Source organism: Solea senegalensis, linkage group LG1 (assembly GCF_019176455.1).
Source record: "Solea senegalensis isolate Sse05_10M linkage group LG1, IFAPA_SoseM_1, whole genome shotgun sequence".
NCBI lineage: Eukaryota > Metazoa > Chordata > Actinopteri > Pleuronectiformes > Soleidae > Solea > Solea senegalensis.
The window spans coordinates 35,257,918-35,277,452 of NC_058021.1; the positions used below are offsets into that span (position 1 = coordinate 35,257,918).

The following is a 19,535-nucleotide window of genomic DNA, read 5'->3' on the forward strand; positions in this document are numbered from 1 at the left end:
AGTGTAAACAGTCCAGTGAGAATTTCACATAACTGATGTGTGTGTGTGTGTGTTCGTTTACTCTCTGCCATTCGTCAGCCACAGAAAAACGTTTCTCAGCACAATCACAAACATGACTGCCAATACTCTGGCTTTGGAAGATCACTCTCTCACATTTTTTATTTAAACTGGAACCTGCCACTCTTTGTCTCACTTTATGTCCTCCGTGTCCCCTCCGTTTATGGCTCTGCACTGTAAACATACCAAAACAAAATGCTTCACCATGTGTACGGTGGCACACGCTGCCATGCACCTTCAAATCAGCTTCATATCAAAGTCAGTTTCACAGCTGCGTAATTTACTTTTTTTGTTTAAATGGACTGAAATAAGGATGGGGTCGATAAAATAACACTCCCTCCCCCACAAAGCCGCCTGTTGGAGAAACTTTAAATGGCATTATAAAGTTTGAAAACACATTAGGAACACTTTCCTCCTCCTCCTCCACCTCTCTGCCCACACACGCCCGCACTCACACTGCAATAGATCTAAATCATACACTGGGCATTTGACTGTAGTTTAGCCACGCTCGCCAATTACAGGTTCCCGGCCGAGGCTGGAGGTAGGAATTAAATAAATTGCTGCCAGCATTTCCACTCCAGAGTTTGACTGTTACAATCATTAAATGGATGGTGTGACTTTGCAGCAGCAGTGAGTTATTGGAAGTAAAAACTCCCTTTGAACGGCGTTAACCACGCAGTGTGGCGTGGATGGGGAGCACATGGCTGCAAAGATCTGTAGGTGTTTACTGTGCATGAATAAATAGCATGGACCCCCCCCACCACACCACCACTGATAAAGATGAAACATAAGCTAACATGTTGTAGTTCACACATATGAAAAGGTGTGAATGAAGTGTTTCCGTTGTCAAGCTGTTGCTGTTAGTCAGAGGAGGCAGAGGAGACCCCCTCCCCGATGTTTGAGTCAAGTGTGCCACAGAGAATTTATAGCGAGCTGTGCTTTGTCCCAGACAGCTAATTTCAGCGTGGAATATCATTTTGGTTTAAAATAAAGAGTGTTGACCAAAGGGAAACACATCACATTTCCTCATTTGTTTTTGCACAGGCAGCAGCAGCAATAACTCACTGTTTGTCACAATCACAATTTAAGCGGACAGTAAAAGACAACTCCTCTTCAGAAGTTTACAGTGTAGATTGTATATGTTTTTAAAGATTGTGTAATGTTTTCTGACATTGACACCACAGGAATACGTGTGATTAAAGAGAACGTTGCTAATGGGGCTTCTTTTCCTGATGAGTGGGTACTAAAATGTAGAGCTGCAGCTAACGATTATATTCATAATCTGTTGAGTATTTTCTTAGTTAATCGAGTAAACGTTTGGTCCATGAAATATCAGAAAACTTAGAAAAATATTGATCGGTGTTGGTCAAACCTGGAAATGATGATGCACTTAAATGTCTTGTTTTTGTATGTCCACAAACAAAAATCATTCAGTTTTAATGAATGATCTTTGTTATATAAAGCAAAGAAACCAGAAAATATTCACATTTAAGGAGCTGAAACAATCAGAATTAATAATCGATTATTCGAGTAATTGTTTCAACTAAACTAAAACGTCAAAAGACAGTGTCGTCACTGGAAGAGTCATGAGCACAACGTCCAACACAAGAATCAAAGCCAACAATGCCGAACTGTAGATCAGTTAAAAAGACTCAAAAATCCGGTCTATGTCTAAAATCCCAATATTTAGCAGAAGAGTCCAAACAGGATTGATTCTAATTCAATTGATTCTAGTGATTTAGTTACATCCAAAACAACTGCTTTAATTCAATTAAATTTTATTTGTATAGTGCTGAATCACAACATACATTATCTCAAGGCATTGAAACCCAACAGTTCACACAATGTCCAAACACTAGAGGCATCAGTGGAGCGAAAAAACTCCCTTTAAACAGGAAGAAATCTCTGAGAGAACCAGACTCAAAGATGTGCAGCCATCTGCCAAGACAGGTTGGGGTGAAAGGAAATGAGGGACCAAGAAACTTTAAAAGTCACTAGCTTGTGTCGCGTATAAAACCACATCACTGTAGTTTTGTGTAGAGTTGTTCCGATTCCGATACTGCCGAAAATGTGGGCATCGGTATCGGCAAGTACTAGAGTCCATGCACCGATCCGATACCACGTAATTTATTAGAGCTCCGTTAGCTCTGACACAGTTCTTCTTCGCCGCTCTTGAAACAGTCGCGCTGTTCTGTTTTAGCGGTGTGAAGAAGAACTTATCACCTGACACCTGTAGACAAGGAGCTAACGTTAGCTCATCATGTCGGCGGTTTGGCAGTATTTACCAGTTAGCTCCGTTAGCGTTGTTAGCTGCGCTAGCTCCGTTAGCGCGCCTACAGTCAAACTGGAATGGCCCATCGTTAACGAAAAAAAAGCGCTACAACTAACCAGCATACCTGTGTCCTGCGTATGTATGCCTCTGTTTTTGAAGTTTAGCGTTACTTCAGAGACTCATTTTAACAATGTGGAGTCAAGTAAAAATGATGCCACGTGTGTTCTTTCCCGGTCAGTCGTCATGGAAACATGAAGCTCTGCCAGTGCTGCGGTGTTTGGACCAGAGTCAAAACAAACGTACAAGCTGAAAAATTAAATAACATATCACTGGTAAAAATAAATGGTGTCCATTTGCTGTATTTGTTCATGATTTACAGAGGGTTTAACCTGAGCCAAACCTTACAACCAATGATCACATATCACAGTCATGCAGGCGTAGTATGATATTTTTTTTTACAACACACTGGTATTGGTATCGGTACTCTGTATCGGCCGATACCCACAGCACAAGCATCGGAATCGGTATCGGGAGGGAAAAAATGGTATCGGAACATCTAGTTTTGTGCAGCCGTGTTATGATGGCCACACTGGGGCGGAGCTATAAAGTAATGTTAAACAATGTGACTGATACCAGATTGCACCACCATGAAAGGAAAAGAAAATCTACAGTCTCACCAGTGGATGTCACCAATTCTTACACACTGAACCCAAACTTCTTGTTCTAATTAAGTTAAACAAGTGTCCAAGCAATGAATTTACTTAACACACGAGATTTAACACACACAATAATAATAGATAATAGCATTTCACAGGCTAAACACACACACACACACACAGGGTGAAAGTACAGTGTCTCCTTTTCGGTGCCATGTTTCTTTAACACCGCAAATTAGTCTCTGTAACAATCTGATGAAGTTGTTAGGAAACAGATGGTGATGAAGGGTTGGAGTAAATATAGCACAGGCTGCTCAGACGGAGGACTGAGATCATACGGCTCCTATTTCCGCGTGACAGGGCGGATGACTGACAGTGTCCGATACAACAAATTAAACCCACCTGTCTGTGCTGTGTGTGTATGTCTGTGAACGAGAGCAAGGCAGAGAGACTACAGGAAAGAGAGGAGGAGGAGAGGAGGGAGATGAATGGGAGCATGATCAGTGTTTCATTATGAGCTTGCTGCAGTGTGGCCATCGTGCCAATAAAAACACAGTCCATCATCTGGTCCAGGATGAAATATCCCACTCTGTACAGTGAGTGTGTGTGTTTAGTTGACAGATAAAAACACAATGAAGGCTTATGTTGTTGAAGTGGTAACTGTCGCTGCACTTTTCTTATTGTTCGTATGCTACTGCACAACATGTCCCAGAATTACCCTTTTTCACCAAGGCAGTGTCAGGCCGCGATATCAGCGCGCTTCATTTACATCAGAACCGGGAGAGTCGTGACCTCCGAGTTACACACTGTCTACGAAATTTGGGTGAACTCTGTCCCGTTTGTCCCAGTTTGGACATATTTTAGCCTAAATGCCCAAATGTGATTTGTTTGGCTGGTGAACATTTTTCAGTTTGTATGCGAGCAAAACCAACCATCATCCTATTAATCTTGTATGAATCTGTAGGTTGGTTGTCTTAACCAGAGGAGGAAAATGCATATGCTGCTTTTTACTATTGTTAGGTAAAGCTACCTCTGAATATTTCTAGCCTCTTGTCATATCGCATCAGCAACTACATCATCGGGTCGATCGCCAGCCTTTTCCTAAATGTTCCTAGAATGAAGTCATAATTCAGTAAAACTGCTTTCTCCTTCTATGGAATGAGCTGCAAATCATAATAATTTCACTACAGACGCTGCCTTCTTTAAACACCTTCAAAGGTGATTTATGGAATGTCATGAAAGAAACATATTGATATTTTGATCTTGTTGGTATGGCCGGTAAACTTCTCCACTTTACTTTCATTATGTCTCTCTTTTTGTACTCTCCTTAAATAACTACTTCCTTTTAGCTTTTATATTCTGTTGAGAGTTTTATATCTCTGTAACTATTATTTGTGATGCTATCTTGACCAGGCCTCCCTGGAAGAAGAAGAGATCTTGTATCTCAACGGAACACTCCTGGCTAAATAAAGGATAAATAAATATATAAAAAAACAGGAAATAAGCAGCGTTTCACAGTGGAAGCCTTCGGCCCATATTATGCCAGAAAATGATGAAAAGCGTTTCCCGAACATGTAATTTTGTTCACAAATTACATTTTACTCTCACAGAGGAGCAAAGAAAACCAGAAAATATTTATTTTTCACCATTTTATGAGGAACTTAGTGGTCAATTACTGACATGTTAATGGATTAAATTGGATTATTAATTGTTTTAGCCCTACTCCAATATGATTATATATTTTTTAGTTGGTCTGTTGGATTTAATCTTCTGAGAATGTGGATATATGATTCAAGGAGGAAATTTGTAGATTTTGGTGATGACCTGGATATGGAGTCAGCATTCTTTTCTTTTTACCATGGTGCAGACTCCACTGCCACATGGTTCACAATATTACGTCAAACTCACCAAGCTGCAGCTCAGGGTTGGTTTCGCACAGGCTCCAGTCCACGTTGCAGTCACAGTGAGTCTTCTCAAACAGGTTGTCCAGAACTTCCCTGACGTTCTGCCGCTCGTCGACCATCAGCGTCTTGGAGCTGCCGTCGTTCATGAGCACCTTCACCACCAACTGTTAGACAAACACTTGACTTTTTAAACTTTGCATTACTTTTAAACAACACTGCACTTTCCAGATTGTTTCATCTTTCTTGTTTAACAAATTGGTAACGATGAGTTTTGACTTTTTTTTTTTTTAATCTTGGGTCCTTGCTGCACTGGCTGTTTTTGTGCTAATCTTCTCATCCAACTCTACATGCCTTTGTGAAAAGTAAGCAAACAACACTTAAATGTCAAATTGTTCCTTTAGCTGTAAGTTAATTTCGGTTTTTGTGCATCTGGGCGACAGATTAAAGTTCAAGTTTCCAACATTTCGTGGGCAGCAGCAGCAACAACAGCAGGTGTCTCTGCCGTGACACATTGGATCCAAAGCACATGCGGGTTGTTTACTTTCCAGCTTAATTACAGGTTACATGTACTAAATGGCTGTTTCTGTCTCATAATGTTAGTGGGAAAAGTTGAGCATCAGCACTCTCTGCCGCTTTGGCTTTTTTTTTTAATGCTTTTGTGTCTTGTTTGCAGCTGTAGCGCCTCCTCCTTCCCAGAAGCTGGCTGAAATGAATTTCACTCTGGAATGATTTCCTCGCAGGCTCATATGGCTTCACACTTCCTCTCATCTGGAGACAAATCCAGCTTTGGAAAGCCTGAGCGGTTTCACAGAACCAAGGGCAGCCAATTACTCCCATTGTGCCAAAAAAAATTAGGCTTTCATAGATGTTATCACTCGAAGGTTTAAAACGTTACAGATCAAATTATTACGTGGCCTCAACCGTCCCTGGATGATAATATGGTTTGGGCGTGTGGTTGAATGAAATGTCACTGGATAGTAAATCATTCTTTAAAAACACACCTTCAATGTTGTGGGTTTATATCTGAAACTTGTCATAACCACTGAAAGTGCACCCAGCTCAGGAACATCTGTGCCTGAGCTGCTGGATGCACTTTCAGTGGAAAGTGACACAACTTCCTCAGCAGTTTTACAACAAATTTCACACACCTAAGAATTTGTACAATTTTAATAAGAAAACAGTAATACGCTTAGATAATGGTGATACGAAATAATCATGTTTTTCTGTGTAAAAGTGCAGACTCTGGAAGTGTAGTTTAGCATGCATCACATCACATCACGCATCATATCATCTTCACTGCGCTGGTTTAAAGATGAGAGGGTGACTATATATCACCCAAAGAGGAAACCGCGCTGTTCTGCCGGCCATGAAAGCGCGAATACATCCACAGCTGTCCGTTAACTGTGATTGATGGCTGCTCGAGTGGAACAAAGAACTCCACTATATTTGAACATCCCATCTCTCACAGTGAAGCCCGTGCAGCTGTAACTAACGGTGTCTTTTAGAAGTTGACAGTGGATGCAGTGAGATCAGATGAATACCACTTTACTGCAGAGTTTGAGCTTCTTACCTTTTTCACTTTAGCCTCTTTGAGCTTCTCGAGAGCAAGTTTGATTTTGTCTGCTTTCATCTGTGCCTCGATTTCTTCCTGAACAGAACAAACAATAACACATTTGTCATCAAATGGGACACAGCACACTTTAATATTGTTGTTGTCTTAAACGACATGTGTTGTTTTGGAAGATACAGTACTGAAGTATCGGGGATCAGATGTCTTGAATTGCCATTAGGGGGCGACTCAATCAGTTGCAAATGAGGACAGTTTGTATGCAAGTCTATGAAAAACTTCTAACCTGTTTTTTAACACTGGTAAATTCTATTTTTGACCTCAACCACTGGTTTTAGGTCTTCTTTAATACATTGTGATGTAATCCAATGAGTGGATGTGGGTGTGGTTGAATCACTCATCCCTGCTCAAATATGGATTATTCCGATTAAATGTGGGCCTGGCTGGCCTGGCTGACGGTTCACAAACTGGTCCAGTGTGTAAACGCTAGTGACATCTAATGGTGAAGCTGCAGACTGCAACAAACGGAGGACTTCATGTCAGGGAAACTACGGTGGCCTTCACATGACTTGAAAAAGCAAAACTCGCACACTGGCTGTTATATCTATCTGACCTCACAAGACCCTTGCCTCGAGTACATTAAAGGCTAGAAAATCCCCATCCAAAAAATAATTTGAAGATAAAATACAACATATAACCTCCCTAAATGATGCTGGACCTTTTCAGCAAAACTTTTTTTTAATCACAAAATACCTCACGTCAGGTCAGCTGTTCTCATCCGATTAACTGTTTAGCTGGATACACATTTACAGCCATCTTCTCATCTAACTCAAAAAAAAAAACAAAAACCTGAGCTACTGATTTAATTAAAAATATATATGAAAAGAGCTAAACTCATGAGGTGCAGTGTTGTGTCCTGATTTAGTCTTAATTTCAGAGCTACCCACAGACGGAGATGTTGCCATTGAAGAATTTCAATTTGTGAAATTACATCTAATCTACAGGATCTCGGCCGGCGGTAACATGAAACCCTCATCTACGTCTAATAAGTCATGTGCGTTATACAGACTCTACCCACGGTGCAGCTTTAATGAAGTCGTACACCTCTCCCTGACACTGACACATTCTCTGCCTCGGCACAGCTGGTGTGTTTTCTTCAGTGAGATGAGGTAAGAATCTCTGCTGAAGCAATAACCTCCTGTCTGCCTTCAAACACGGCCACAGCTCACCTTCCTTCCCCATTCCAACCCCTTTGCTATTGATCCCGTTACTCTTTTCCTGCGTCATGGCTACACACGTTTGATCTGTTCCAGACACAGTGACGGGTCTTTTGATCTCACCACGGTAACTGTCCAGGAACCATTTTTGCCATGATCTCACCAGTCTGTGCTACAGCAATAAGAGCATTAACAGTCAGACTGGGTGACAAGGAGGCAAAAAGGGACTTGCCAGATAAACATCTCTGTGATCACAAAGGGCTCAGAAAGCACTTGCTCATTGTTAAACCATGTTTGCTTGTTTTTTTTTTTTAAAGGTTTCTGCTCTTCCTCATTATATCTGAACTTTGTGTGAACTGTACCAACACAGAGGTGCCTGAAATTAAAGGTTTCTAAAGCTGTATTCAAGTTAAGCTAGAGAGAAACTCTCACAAGATATATTTCAATACTTTTCAATGTCCACAAAAAAATAATCTGTGAATTCATTTTAAATTGTGTTGAAAATGTTTGATTTTACTCAGAATTTTCATAGATTTTCAGAGTTTGTGTTTATAGTGGTTCATGGAAAAGTTATTTCCATACTGCAGTTTTTGGTTTTTCCACTGAATACAGTGAAAATATTTCAAAAGTGATGTTAGTATGTATGTTCATTCCTCCTTTTTTTGGAGAAAGGATTCAATTGTCAGATGTTGCACCAGCGACAAGTTGTAAAGGTTGAAAGGAGCATTTGCAGATGGAGTTTATATGCGAAGTCACTGCATGCACTGGCTGACACACCTTTGTCGGCTTTGTAGACTGAGGAGGCGGAGGTGGTAAAGGGGACGCAGCAGAGGAGGACGGGGTGCAAACACTGCTGCTCGTGCTGCTCGCTGGTGATGCAGAGTAATCGAGCGGAGAGGAAGGGAGGAGGCTCTCGCCTTTAGGTGGTGGTGGTGGTGAAGGCACCTTCAGACCTTCTATGTCTGCCGCCAGCTTCTTTTCAGTCGCATCGAGGTCAGCGACCAAATCAGCCATGAGCGCATCCAAGTCATTGTCCTCAAGTTCATGTAAGGACTCTGGAATCGAATCAGGAGGAGAATCATTTTGTTAAAGCACATATATTAATTGTCAAGAGCATTGTCACCTTGCTTTGCCTTCAATAACAGTGCTCAATTTTAATTTTATGAGGTGGTGCTGTGGTGCGCTGCATGGGATTGTGGGTCTTCCCTTGATGCAAAAGGCACTCAAGTAAAACACACTGTTTGTATTGGAGTGGGACAGCGAAAAGCAATACCGCCCCAAAGTGATGTTTTTCAAAATACAACGTGACGTGCAGATTAATTATACGTCACGCATGAATGGTTAAAAACAGAATGACTAATGAGTTTACTTTTCATCTTATATGAGCCAGAGGCAAAACAACACAGTGACCTTAATCTTCATCGATAATCACATCTTGAACAGTAGTGACTGTAGAGTAACAAACCCTCTGCTCAGCAGCCATTTCGACATGTTTTAGCAGGAAAAGCACAGGTTTTGCTCATCACATTTACGGCGGCCCTGTTCATGAACCAGCACGCAATTCGAAAGTGAGGAAACTACATGGAGCTCGGCCAAAATGGCTGCTGTAAAAAAAGGGCCCAGTGCGTGTTAGAAACTAATCATTTTCTCGATCAGTTTCCCCAAAAATTGTCCATTAGCATCACACTACAGTAGCACAAAAGTAAACAGATAGCAAATGAATTAGTCTATGTGGGTATATAAATGTGACCACACACACCACACAAAATAACAATTGTTTCAAAAGAATTAAGCAAACAGCTACCCAATAGGTATGATGTTGTATGCATTTCTTTACCGTTCAGGTCAGTGAAGCCAAAGGAGAAGTTAGCTTCCGTGTTGGTGGGCGGGGGAAGAGACACTGGAGGTGCCGTGTCCTGTTCCAGACTCTGCAGGGGGAAAAAATCGAGTTTATAAGAGCATGGATAACAATATCAACACAGACTCCGGAGCCCCCAGACGCTCAGTGAGTTAATCCACAACACATTCTAAGTGCACTAAATCACACACGGGCCCCAAATATTATGTAAAAAAAAAAAAAAGTATACTGTGTTTTTATGTTATGCATCTGCTTTTAGGTATTACACCTAACAGGGCTTCTGTGTATTACAAGACTTCGCTTTCACTCTGGGGGGAATGGAAGTGGTTTTAAATGGTGGCCTGAGAACAACATCAAAGTGATCAGCAGGGTTTTGGTTTTTTTTTTAAAAAAAGGTGTAATCTCAAGCTGGATCACACATTTGCCATTTGACCTCTCCTCGTGAGGAAAATGGAATTTATGGCTGTTAGATTAGAGTGTTTCCCCCCTGCTGTGCCTGTTGTGCTTCCCAGTCCCAAGTATCTCGGTGACCAACGGTGGGTTTAAGTGAATCTGTCATCTGTCTTTTAGAAAGAGAGAACGGTCTATTTAGGTTGAGAGAATTAACCCTGAGAAGCCTAGATGAAGCCTGCAGCGGAGCTTCCAAGCACAAATGATGTTTTGATTACTATATCAGAGCATATGAGGCAAAAAAAAATTTTTAGCATTACACCAAATAATAATAATAATAATAACATTTGCACTGCCTAAACAGTTTTATAGGCTTTATAATATGTTGTATATTCTCCTTTCATTTAGGTTATTAAATTAACACCAATCAAGCTACAATAACACTTAATATTAACATACATAATAGCTTTATTAACATTTACTTTTGATAATGTATTTGTTGTCATGACAACAGCTTAAGCTTACCTGAGTGAGGAGGTCCATCTCCCCCAGCAGGTCGCTGAACATGGCATCAATGTCATCCATCTGGTTAAAAGAACAAAAAAATCAGACTGTTAACCATTTTTTTGGCCCTCCACATAAACAATAACAAAATGTGTATCAATGAGCTCTGCTGATTGATATGCAGAGCAGCAGAGAATGTTCATTGATTGGATACGTTTGTCACGGAATGAAGGACACAATCCACTGACATGGAGACACAAATGTTTGCTGCACTGCCTGTGGTAAGACACAGTACTACTGCCACTTGGTTTTGATGTGAGCGGTTGCACTGTTTGCCCCGAGGCAACATTATCCTGCAACCACACCAGCCAAGACTGGTGGAAGAACTGTACACATGACTTCCAGGCATTCTTTTCTTTCCTTCTCTTCTGCAAGGACTTGTTGTATCTTGTTTGCTGAACTGGAAGGTGCAATGTTATTTCAATTTTGCAGGTTTGGAAATGAGAACAATAAAATACCCCTTTTACATACAGATCATTGACCTGCAAATATGGACAATGCACAAAGACTGATGGTTGTTTGCATATTTGAATTAGTTTGAAATGAGGATAGTACTACCTTATTATAGTTATTACCATTAACCCTTAGGGTTGGGTCTAATAGAAGTCACACTTATACCACGCACCACAAAGGCAAGCTATAAAAACATTATACATTATTACATTCTACTTACAGGGCTGGAAAAAGCACATTTTTCCTCCATTTCTCCACATTATGCAGAAGCCCAGATTGACACCAAGATTTAATAAAATGCATGTATTTACACTTTAATGCAAGTCAGTCAGTCAGTCATCATCTACCGCGGGGGGTGCTGTGCCAATCTCAGCTACATCGGGCGATAGGCGGGGTACACCCTGGACAATTGACCTAATCCCCACATTGCATGTTTTTGGACTGTGGGAGGAAGCCGGAGAGAACCCACGCACACATGGGGAGAACATGCAAACTCCATGCAGAAAGGCCCTTGTTCCAACCGGGGCTCGAACCCGGGTCTTCTCGCTAGGCGCAGAGTGCTAACCACTACCCCACTGTGTGGCCCACTTTAATGCAAGTGAAAAAAACTTACTGTAGGTAGCTGCGCTGGAAATAACAAGATCAAGAAAAAAAAACACAATCTTGCCAAAATTCATGCCATGTGAATGCACACAGCCAAATTATGAAACAAACGAAAATTGAAAAGCGCACAAAATACACATAGCCGACCCTGGGGTTAATGATCATTTGTTAGTTTTATTATTTTGGTAATATTGTTTGTTTGTTTGATAAAAAAAAAAAAATTATAAAATTAAATTTACTGATCACATGTGTTGTACCGGATGATTAGCCACTTAAGCCAGAAGACATGACTAAATGAAGAATAAATGTATGTGTCCTTGCTTCCGGCCCAACTAGCTATGTAGCTACATAGCCAGCGAGCTACGTAGCTACATAGCTAACGAACTATTTAACTAACTCTATAATCATCATTTCCAAACATTACGTCGACAATCAGTGCTTAAATTACACTCGAAAAAAAACACTTCAATGTGTAGTGTTTGCCTGAATCATTTTCTATCACAGCGCTGATTTATTAATACATTATCCTTAATGCTAAGGATAGTCTTTAGTCAGTTACGTCATCCCTACCCACGAGAGGTTGTACCTGTACCTGACGTAGTGTTGTTGTGGTTGGCGGACTTCGGCTGTTGTTCTTCTTGTTCTTGTTCTTATAATTCTACGCGGGTAATAAAACACAGGTGGGAAACTGTTGCCCATGCTGTTGCTGCCTGTCCTGAACTAGAGACGCCGCATTTTCACAACTCACTGTTGCCACGGTTACGTCAGCGTGTCCGCCATATTGTGAGTGGCAAGTTCGCGCCGTAAACAACGTAATACAGGTAGACGTGGAGAGTAGGTGTTCTCAATAATGAACCCATACACACGTGTTTAACGGTTAGATTCATCAGATTATGATGAATCATTCTTATATTAAACTATTTATATTCAGTACTAATAACGTCAGTCACGGAAGAAAACAAAAGAAGAATGTCTGCAAATCATGCTGTTTCTAGCTTTGTGGGGACCCTACGCAAGATGCTATTGGGGGGGCAGTAAACCCTATTCTGACGGGATTAGTTTTATATGCGGAGGTGGAGAAATGTCATTTTACCACACAACATCTGTAATATTGATGTGAAATCTCTAAAGACAGGACGTGTTCCAGTGATATCTAGCGTCTTTTCAGACTGACTTTAGTTACTTTTCATTGACAGTAGTTGGTAAAACTGTCAAACAATCTCCAAACACAAGTAATGTTGTCTCTGTCTACACAGAAACACAAGGCCGACATTTTCAAATAATGAAATACCACATCTCTGACGGAAACAAAAAAAGTATGTGTGCATTCACGTAAACCTGTTTTCTTGTGGACGGGCCCTTAATCTTCATGAATATAATTGTAATTGCATGTATTTTGTGTCTCGTCCTGTTTATTATGTTATTAATTTATGAACATTGCATTACATTACATGTCATTTAGCAGACGCTTTTATCCAAAGCGACTTACAATAAGTGCATTTAAACATTTGGGTACAAATAAGAGCTAGAAGTAAGTAAGAGCTTCAAGTAAGCCAAACTATGAAGTGCTAGTCATAAGTGCGATGTATAAGGTTTTTTTGTTTTTTTTTTTGTTTGTTTTTTTGTCGTCGTCTTAGTCGAGGTAGAGTCGGAAGAAATGTGTTTTTAGTTGGCGGCGGAAGATGAAGAGGCTTTCTGCTGTCCGGATGTTGATGGGGAGCTCCATTTGGGAGCTAGGACAGTGAACAGTTCTGCGAATGCCTCTGCGCTGCTCTCAGTGAGGGGGCAGCGAGCCGGTTGAACAGCTATGAACAAATCATCAACTCCTGAAACACTCATTAATGAAACGGCAGCAAGCTTGCAATCTTTGCTATAAATACTCCCACAACTGTTACCTTAATGCCGTTTAACCCCAGACATGTGCACCGAAATGTCAGCATCATCAATGTTCATTATTTCAGATTAGGACAATAGCCCGAGAGGAGCGAGCGCTGAGCACCGTGTTTTCCCTGAAAACATCTCCGCGAACATTCAGCTCGAGATTTCCATCTGAAACGACGTGCCGTAATCTCTCTCCCGTGAATCATTTGAAGCCTCATTTCTCAAAGCAAATGTTGTGATGGGCCCGGGAAACGCAGTCAAAACAAAGGCCCTGTTTTCCTACAGTGGAACATAAGCAGCAGTAATCACGAGCATGACTCCAGTGGAGGTGGGAGTTAAGTCAGTCACAGTGGAACGTTCATGCAGAAGAACAACGCTGTGTGAAACTCTTGCTCATCATGGGTGTGTGAATGGGTGAAAACTGCAGTGTGAAGCATTTTATTTAGCCTGAGCAGACCTCAGGTGTTTGGGACGTGTGTTCCACAGGTGAGGAGCATATACTGTATATCCATATGGATGCTTCATAGGGAACTAATGAGTCTAGGATGTATTTTGGTCCAAGACCATTCAGTGACTTAAGATTTAGAAATCTATCCTTTGACAAACAGGAAGCCAGTGTAGTGATGTGGTCCAGTTTCTTGGTATTAGTAAAAAAAGGTGAAAAACTGCACTGCAAAAAAAAAAAGGGCTCTAGAATAGACAGACGTGCAATAGATGTATACATGTATAACCAGTGGTGGGCTGGCCCTGCTGGCCCTGACAATTTTTTTTTATAATTATCTTTATTATTATCATTTCTTTTTTTTAAATAATCAAATGAATGTGTGTCTGAACGTGTCTGAATTCAATTACTTTTTCAGTATGTTATGATTATATTTCCAGAAAGAATATGGTTATTTTTTGTGAAGCTGAGCTGGATTTTCCATATGTCATCAAACGCATCATAGCTTACGAAAGGCCAGGCCTTTCATTGAAGCTGCCATTTCCTATTTGGTTATAACTTTGTGTCGTCAGCCAATCAAAATTTGATGCATAGTGACAGAACGCCCCAGGCCCAGCGATGTGTCTGGCGCTAGCCTCCAGTGATGTCATCAACGACGTTTGAACCTTTGGCGGGTTTTGAAGTAAGCTATGGCCACTGCATTAACACCACCGATCCATCATGTTTCTGATCTCCTTCGTGTGCACTTTTCACGGCGATCGTTTGGAAAAAAGAAGGAAATTATTTCAAGAGGAAGACCTACACCGAAGAGGTACATCATTTCCGGTAGTTCGAGTGTTAATGATTAATTGATAACATGTTTCTGAAGTGGCAAGGACAAAACTGTGTGTTCCCCACGTAGCTGACCCCTATCCTTATGTGGAATCTTGTTTTTGTGTCATATAGTGGCTTGTGAAATTGCGGAAGATGTGGTGGTAATGATGCAGTAGCCTATAGATGCCGAGTGGTGTGCGTGTGAGCTACGGTTGTTGCAGATCAACTGTCTCGTTAATATAGTGCATAATAGTGTGTTTTGTATGTGGTTGTGTTTGTGCGTGTTTTTTTTCTGACTGAAACCCCACAGTACGCTACTGTCTATAACAATAAATATGATGGATAAACACATCATACAGTCATACGTTTTATATATTACATTAACAGCTATTAATATAATACAGCATGGTTATTTTAGTACCAACTCTGAATGAATTCAATGAAGATAAATTCTATGTTTTACACCGTCAGTTTTGTGACCTGTACTGTACATGTGCTATAGGAAGGTTGTGTTGTGGCACATTTCAAACTGTACGACTCGAAAGTTTAACCTTCTGAAGAAAAAAACATTATGTTCTTTATCATCTTATTGCCCCAAAAATTGTCAAAAATTACCACCATAGGAAATGAACGGGTACAGCTTTAGTATTACATCAAACACATGGAAAACATTCCCACACACACATACACACTCTGACTCACCCATGCGTCCACAAAGTGTAGCAATGATTTATGGTTTTTGTGTTGATATATAGGCAGTAAAAAACACTGTGGTCACATGAGACTGTAGACAGTGAACCAAAGGAACACTGGAGAAATATGATGTCAAAATAAAGTTTAGTATTATAAAGAGTTATTAGATATGGTTTGGGTAAACTTTTTAGTTTTGTAAAGGTTATACTGATAATGATGTTGTAATCTACCTTTTTTCTGCCCCCCTCTGAATCTAAGTGGTTTAAATCAGCCAAAAACAGATTCTCTTTTTTGTCTCAATCAATATGAACGTATGATCTTTATCAAAGTGTGACTGGACACAGCATGGACCGTGTTTAGTAAAATATCCAGAAAAAAAGAGAGAGAATTTAATGAAAAGAAAACCCGAGGCAAACCCGCACGCGTGTGCCGAGCGGAGACGAGTGCGACTGATTGTGTTCCAGACAAAAGTTCATACAGTGTTGTGACATTAAATGTTTCTCATTTAAAACGTAAAATGGATCACTTCTAATGAGCCACACATGTGAGTTGGAAGCTTATTAGAAGAAAACCTCCACCCCCTCTCGTATGATTCTGGTGAATCGTGTGGGTGTGGTCATATTATTAGACCGCTATTTTGCAACGTGTCTGAATCTCACAACGTGGTGTGCCTTAATTTCCATGTATAAATGTGGAAGTCTCTTTCTCTCCCTCTCACACATTTGCATGCAGTATGTGAACCCAGCTCCTCCACCTCCCTAAGAGGAAGTGATGAACTTCCTGTCAGCCACAATGTTGAAACGGTATAGGAAATGATGATATGAGAAGCCTCCCTACAACTTCACAGATATAGATGGTGAGGTACACAGTTCTTTTCACCGGGCTGGTCATTGGTCTCTGACTCCTGGTGTCCACGAGACATATTTCTGCTCACTGGATATTTTTCTGCAGATGCTTGTGTGTGAAAAGCTCCAAGCCCTTCTGGCACAAACAGTCCTGCCACGTTCAAAGTCAATTAAATCACTTTCTGATGCTCTGAGATGAGGTTATCACGGTAACAAGCAGTTGAACAGGTGTACCTAATAAAGTGGCTGTCATATTTTTAATCTGTATCCTATTCTTTAAAACCAGCTGAAATAATTACTGAAGTGAAACTATGAGTAGGGTTGTTCTGTGTACTTGTACTTTTTAAAGTAATTTTTAAAATTCGTCATTTTAATTCTACTCAAGTATGTTTTTTTGGAAATACTGTACTTCACACGATGATGACAGGTGAATGATGAGGACAGGTGAATGAATGATGAGGACAGGTGAACTGGTGTTAATTAAGGTCCCTGAGTGAGTAAGAAAGTTGAAGCATTCGTGACCTTTGACCCATTTTTGTCCTTTTGCACAACACAAGGAAGAACCTTGTTTTTACCTTGAGTACATTTTTAGACCAGTACTTTTACTTGTACTTAAGTCAAATATTTATCAGAATAGTGGTATTTGTACTATAGTAGAATATTTCAGTACTCTTTCCACCTCTACATTTAACATCACACTTAATCATCAGAGAGAATAAACACTGTATTAAAAAGTATTAAATAAAGCTGTTTCAACTCTGGTGAAGTAAAGAGTCAGAGAGGATAAGTGCTTTGGATGAGACTTTTCGCCTTAAAAAGACAAAAAAGAAGACATCTTTGGCTGAAGACAGTACAGGCTCTGTGAACCCAGGAAAAAGACTTTTTATCAGCAACGTATGAAAGAACTGGAAGTGAAGGACCAACATTATTGATGCCGTACATGCTGTGAAGTCACTTTTCGATCTTAACACGTTTCTATTATGTTGCCACTTCAGAATAATTGGGTGAGATCAACTGCGATTCATATTCATGTTACGTCGCATGAAGGAATGAACAAGTTACTGTTTTTCTTTTCCCAAACTGCTCTGAGAAATATGCGATTCGTCAGCATTTGTGAATATTATTGAAAACACTCAGGCATGAAACCTGGCAACCCTCCACAACTCACACCATGCCCTGTGAAAACACGACACGCTGGGCTCTACTTCTGCTGCTGCGCGCTGCAACAAAGAGAACAAGTCGTCCTGAGTAATGTCACATATACACTATATACACTACGTCTGTGAGAGTTTTATTATTTTTACTAAGCTCAGCACATGAGTATTAGGGCTAAACTGAATAAAAAAACATTTAATCTTTCCAGAATAAAGTCGTAATATTAAAAAAGTCATAATATTATGAGAATAAAGTTGATATTACAACTTTATTCTGGAAAGATTACAACTTTATTCTTGAAAGACTATGACTTTATTCTCATAAAATTACGCCTTTATTCTCATAAGGTTACGACTTCATTTGGCCCTGATACTCCGTCGTAGTAACTCAACCTTCAGGCAAAGAAAACAACAGAAGCCTGTTTAACATAATGCACAGAAACTCAGCAGCAGAAACAAAGCGGAAGGATTAAAAAACCGCATCATAAATTGATGCATCTTTAACAGCGCACATAAAAACCTCATGTACTGTATGTGTTTGAAGAGGAAGCATTTGTGTCGAGCTCCGAGCTTCGGTGTTCTCCTGAGTCTTTCGTGAGTCTGTATAAAATACATAACATTATAGTGCTTTTCTTGGTCCCAAAGCAGGAAACACACTGTTTTTTGTTTTAACTTCATCAGGTCGGATGATGGGCTGTTTGTAATTATCTCGCTTGCTTTTTTTTCCCTTGTGATTTAATCTCATCATCATCAGAAGCCAAATACACACACACACACACAAAGGAAAGGAAAGAAAAGTTCCTATCATCAACGACAAGCTGACAACACTGTTAGCTTTTACAGCAAGAGGCCAAACCTATCGATTTCATGTGCTTATTGAGTCATGTAGCAGTTCGACATCAGATCCACCCAGTTGGAAAGAAAACAAGAACACGCTCTCTTTTTTTGACATTAAACTACCCCAAAATGTCGTGTACGGCAACATAATTAACCTTAAGCTCACCAGAACAAAAAGATCCCACGATAAAGGGCTGTCTGTCTGTATCTGTATTTTCAACCAGGATAACATATATGCTAATAAATTGGACCACAAATACAGAAGTTTTGTAGAGTTGAGAGTGTTCACCGTTAAACTGAAGTTACAACAACCGACAACAGAAGAGTCAAAACTCACCTTTTTTCAAATGTTTTAGTCCTTTAAGTCAGTTTCAGGGTTAACGGCTTCATGGACACCGGATCCACCACGTGAACCTTTTTTAATAACCAGTCTAATATAAAAAGTTTCCCCAAACACCTCATGTGCGATGAGTGTGTTGGTGTGAACTGCATCTGTCTCTCTCTCTGTCTCTCTCTCTCACTTTGACTTGATTTCTTCTTGCTAAATGCGGAAGTTCAGGTCCAGACCTGTCACTGCATTCTTGCTCAGAGCTCGACACTTTCACAACAGTCCTGTCAGGGCAGCGCTGCGTGTCACACACACACACACACACACACACACACACACAGCTACATAATCAGGAAAAAGTTCCAATCAAGGCGACGTGTCGGTGATTGACAGCGACTTGAGCGGATGATGAAGTGTGTGGAGGTAAAACGAGAGAAGACGTTGGTTGAGGGAGTGAATGAAACGCTGAATCAGCTGCACAAGAATGTGACGCAGGGCCCTCGGTTAATAATTCACTTTGCAGGAACTGATTTACAGCAGGTCTTTCAACAGGAGTGGTCGTGCGGCACGTCACAGCGGCGAAGTGGAAGATAACCAGAAGTGAAGACATACACACACACACACACACACACACGTTAAAGCTGCATGCATTGTGTGACTTTTAAATATAAACAAATGTCTGTGACGTTGTCAAATAAGCTCCATATGACTCGCTCTGTGTGTGTTTCTCAGTATATCAGTGTTTATTTCAAGTTATTTATTACCTTAATGATTGAAACTGAAGGAATTATTATCAGGGCCCGAGAATGAAGGCCAGGGACCTAAAAACTGGTTCCTGGTACAAATTTGTGGGAGGATCATATTGTTTTTCCTTTAGATTACTATTATAATTATTATTCCGTGTCATTGCAGTCATTTTTGAGACGGTTAATGTGCATAAAAACTCTGGAAACTTGGCACAGATGTGGTCAGGTGTGGTGAAATAGTGCTCAGACCTGTAC

At 40.4% G+C, this 19,535-nt stretch overlaps 1 protein-coding gene across 1 annotated transcript in view; it reads right to left on the reverse strand.

Annotated features, from left to right (window-relative positions):
* Window positions 1–18,973, reverse strand: part of LOC122769294 (amyloid beta (A4) precursor protein-binding, family B, member 1 interacting protein) — a 28,977-nt gene extending 10,004 nt beyond the window's left edge. The window contains exons 1-6 of the mRNA XM_044025726.1: window positions 18,544–18,973; window positions 10,447–10,506; window positions 9,511–9,601; window positions 8,451–8,728; window positions 6,460–6,537; window positions 4,894–5,053 (exon numbers count right to left, since the gene is read on the reverse strand). Coding sequence (XP_043881661.1) covers window positions 4,894–5,053; window positions 6,460–6,537; window positions 8,451–8,728; window positions 9,511–9,601; window positions 10,447–10,506 — 667 coding nt within the window. The 5' untranslated portion in view covers window positions 18,544–18,973. The remainder of the gene's footprint in view (window positions 1–4,893; window positions 5,054–6,459; window positions 6,538–8,450; window positions 8,729–9,510; window positions 9,602–10,446; window positions 10,507–18,543) is intronic.
* Window positions 18,974–19,535: the final 562 nt, after the last annotated feature.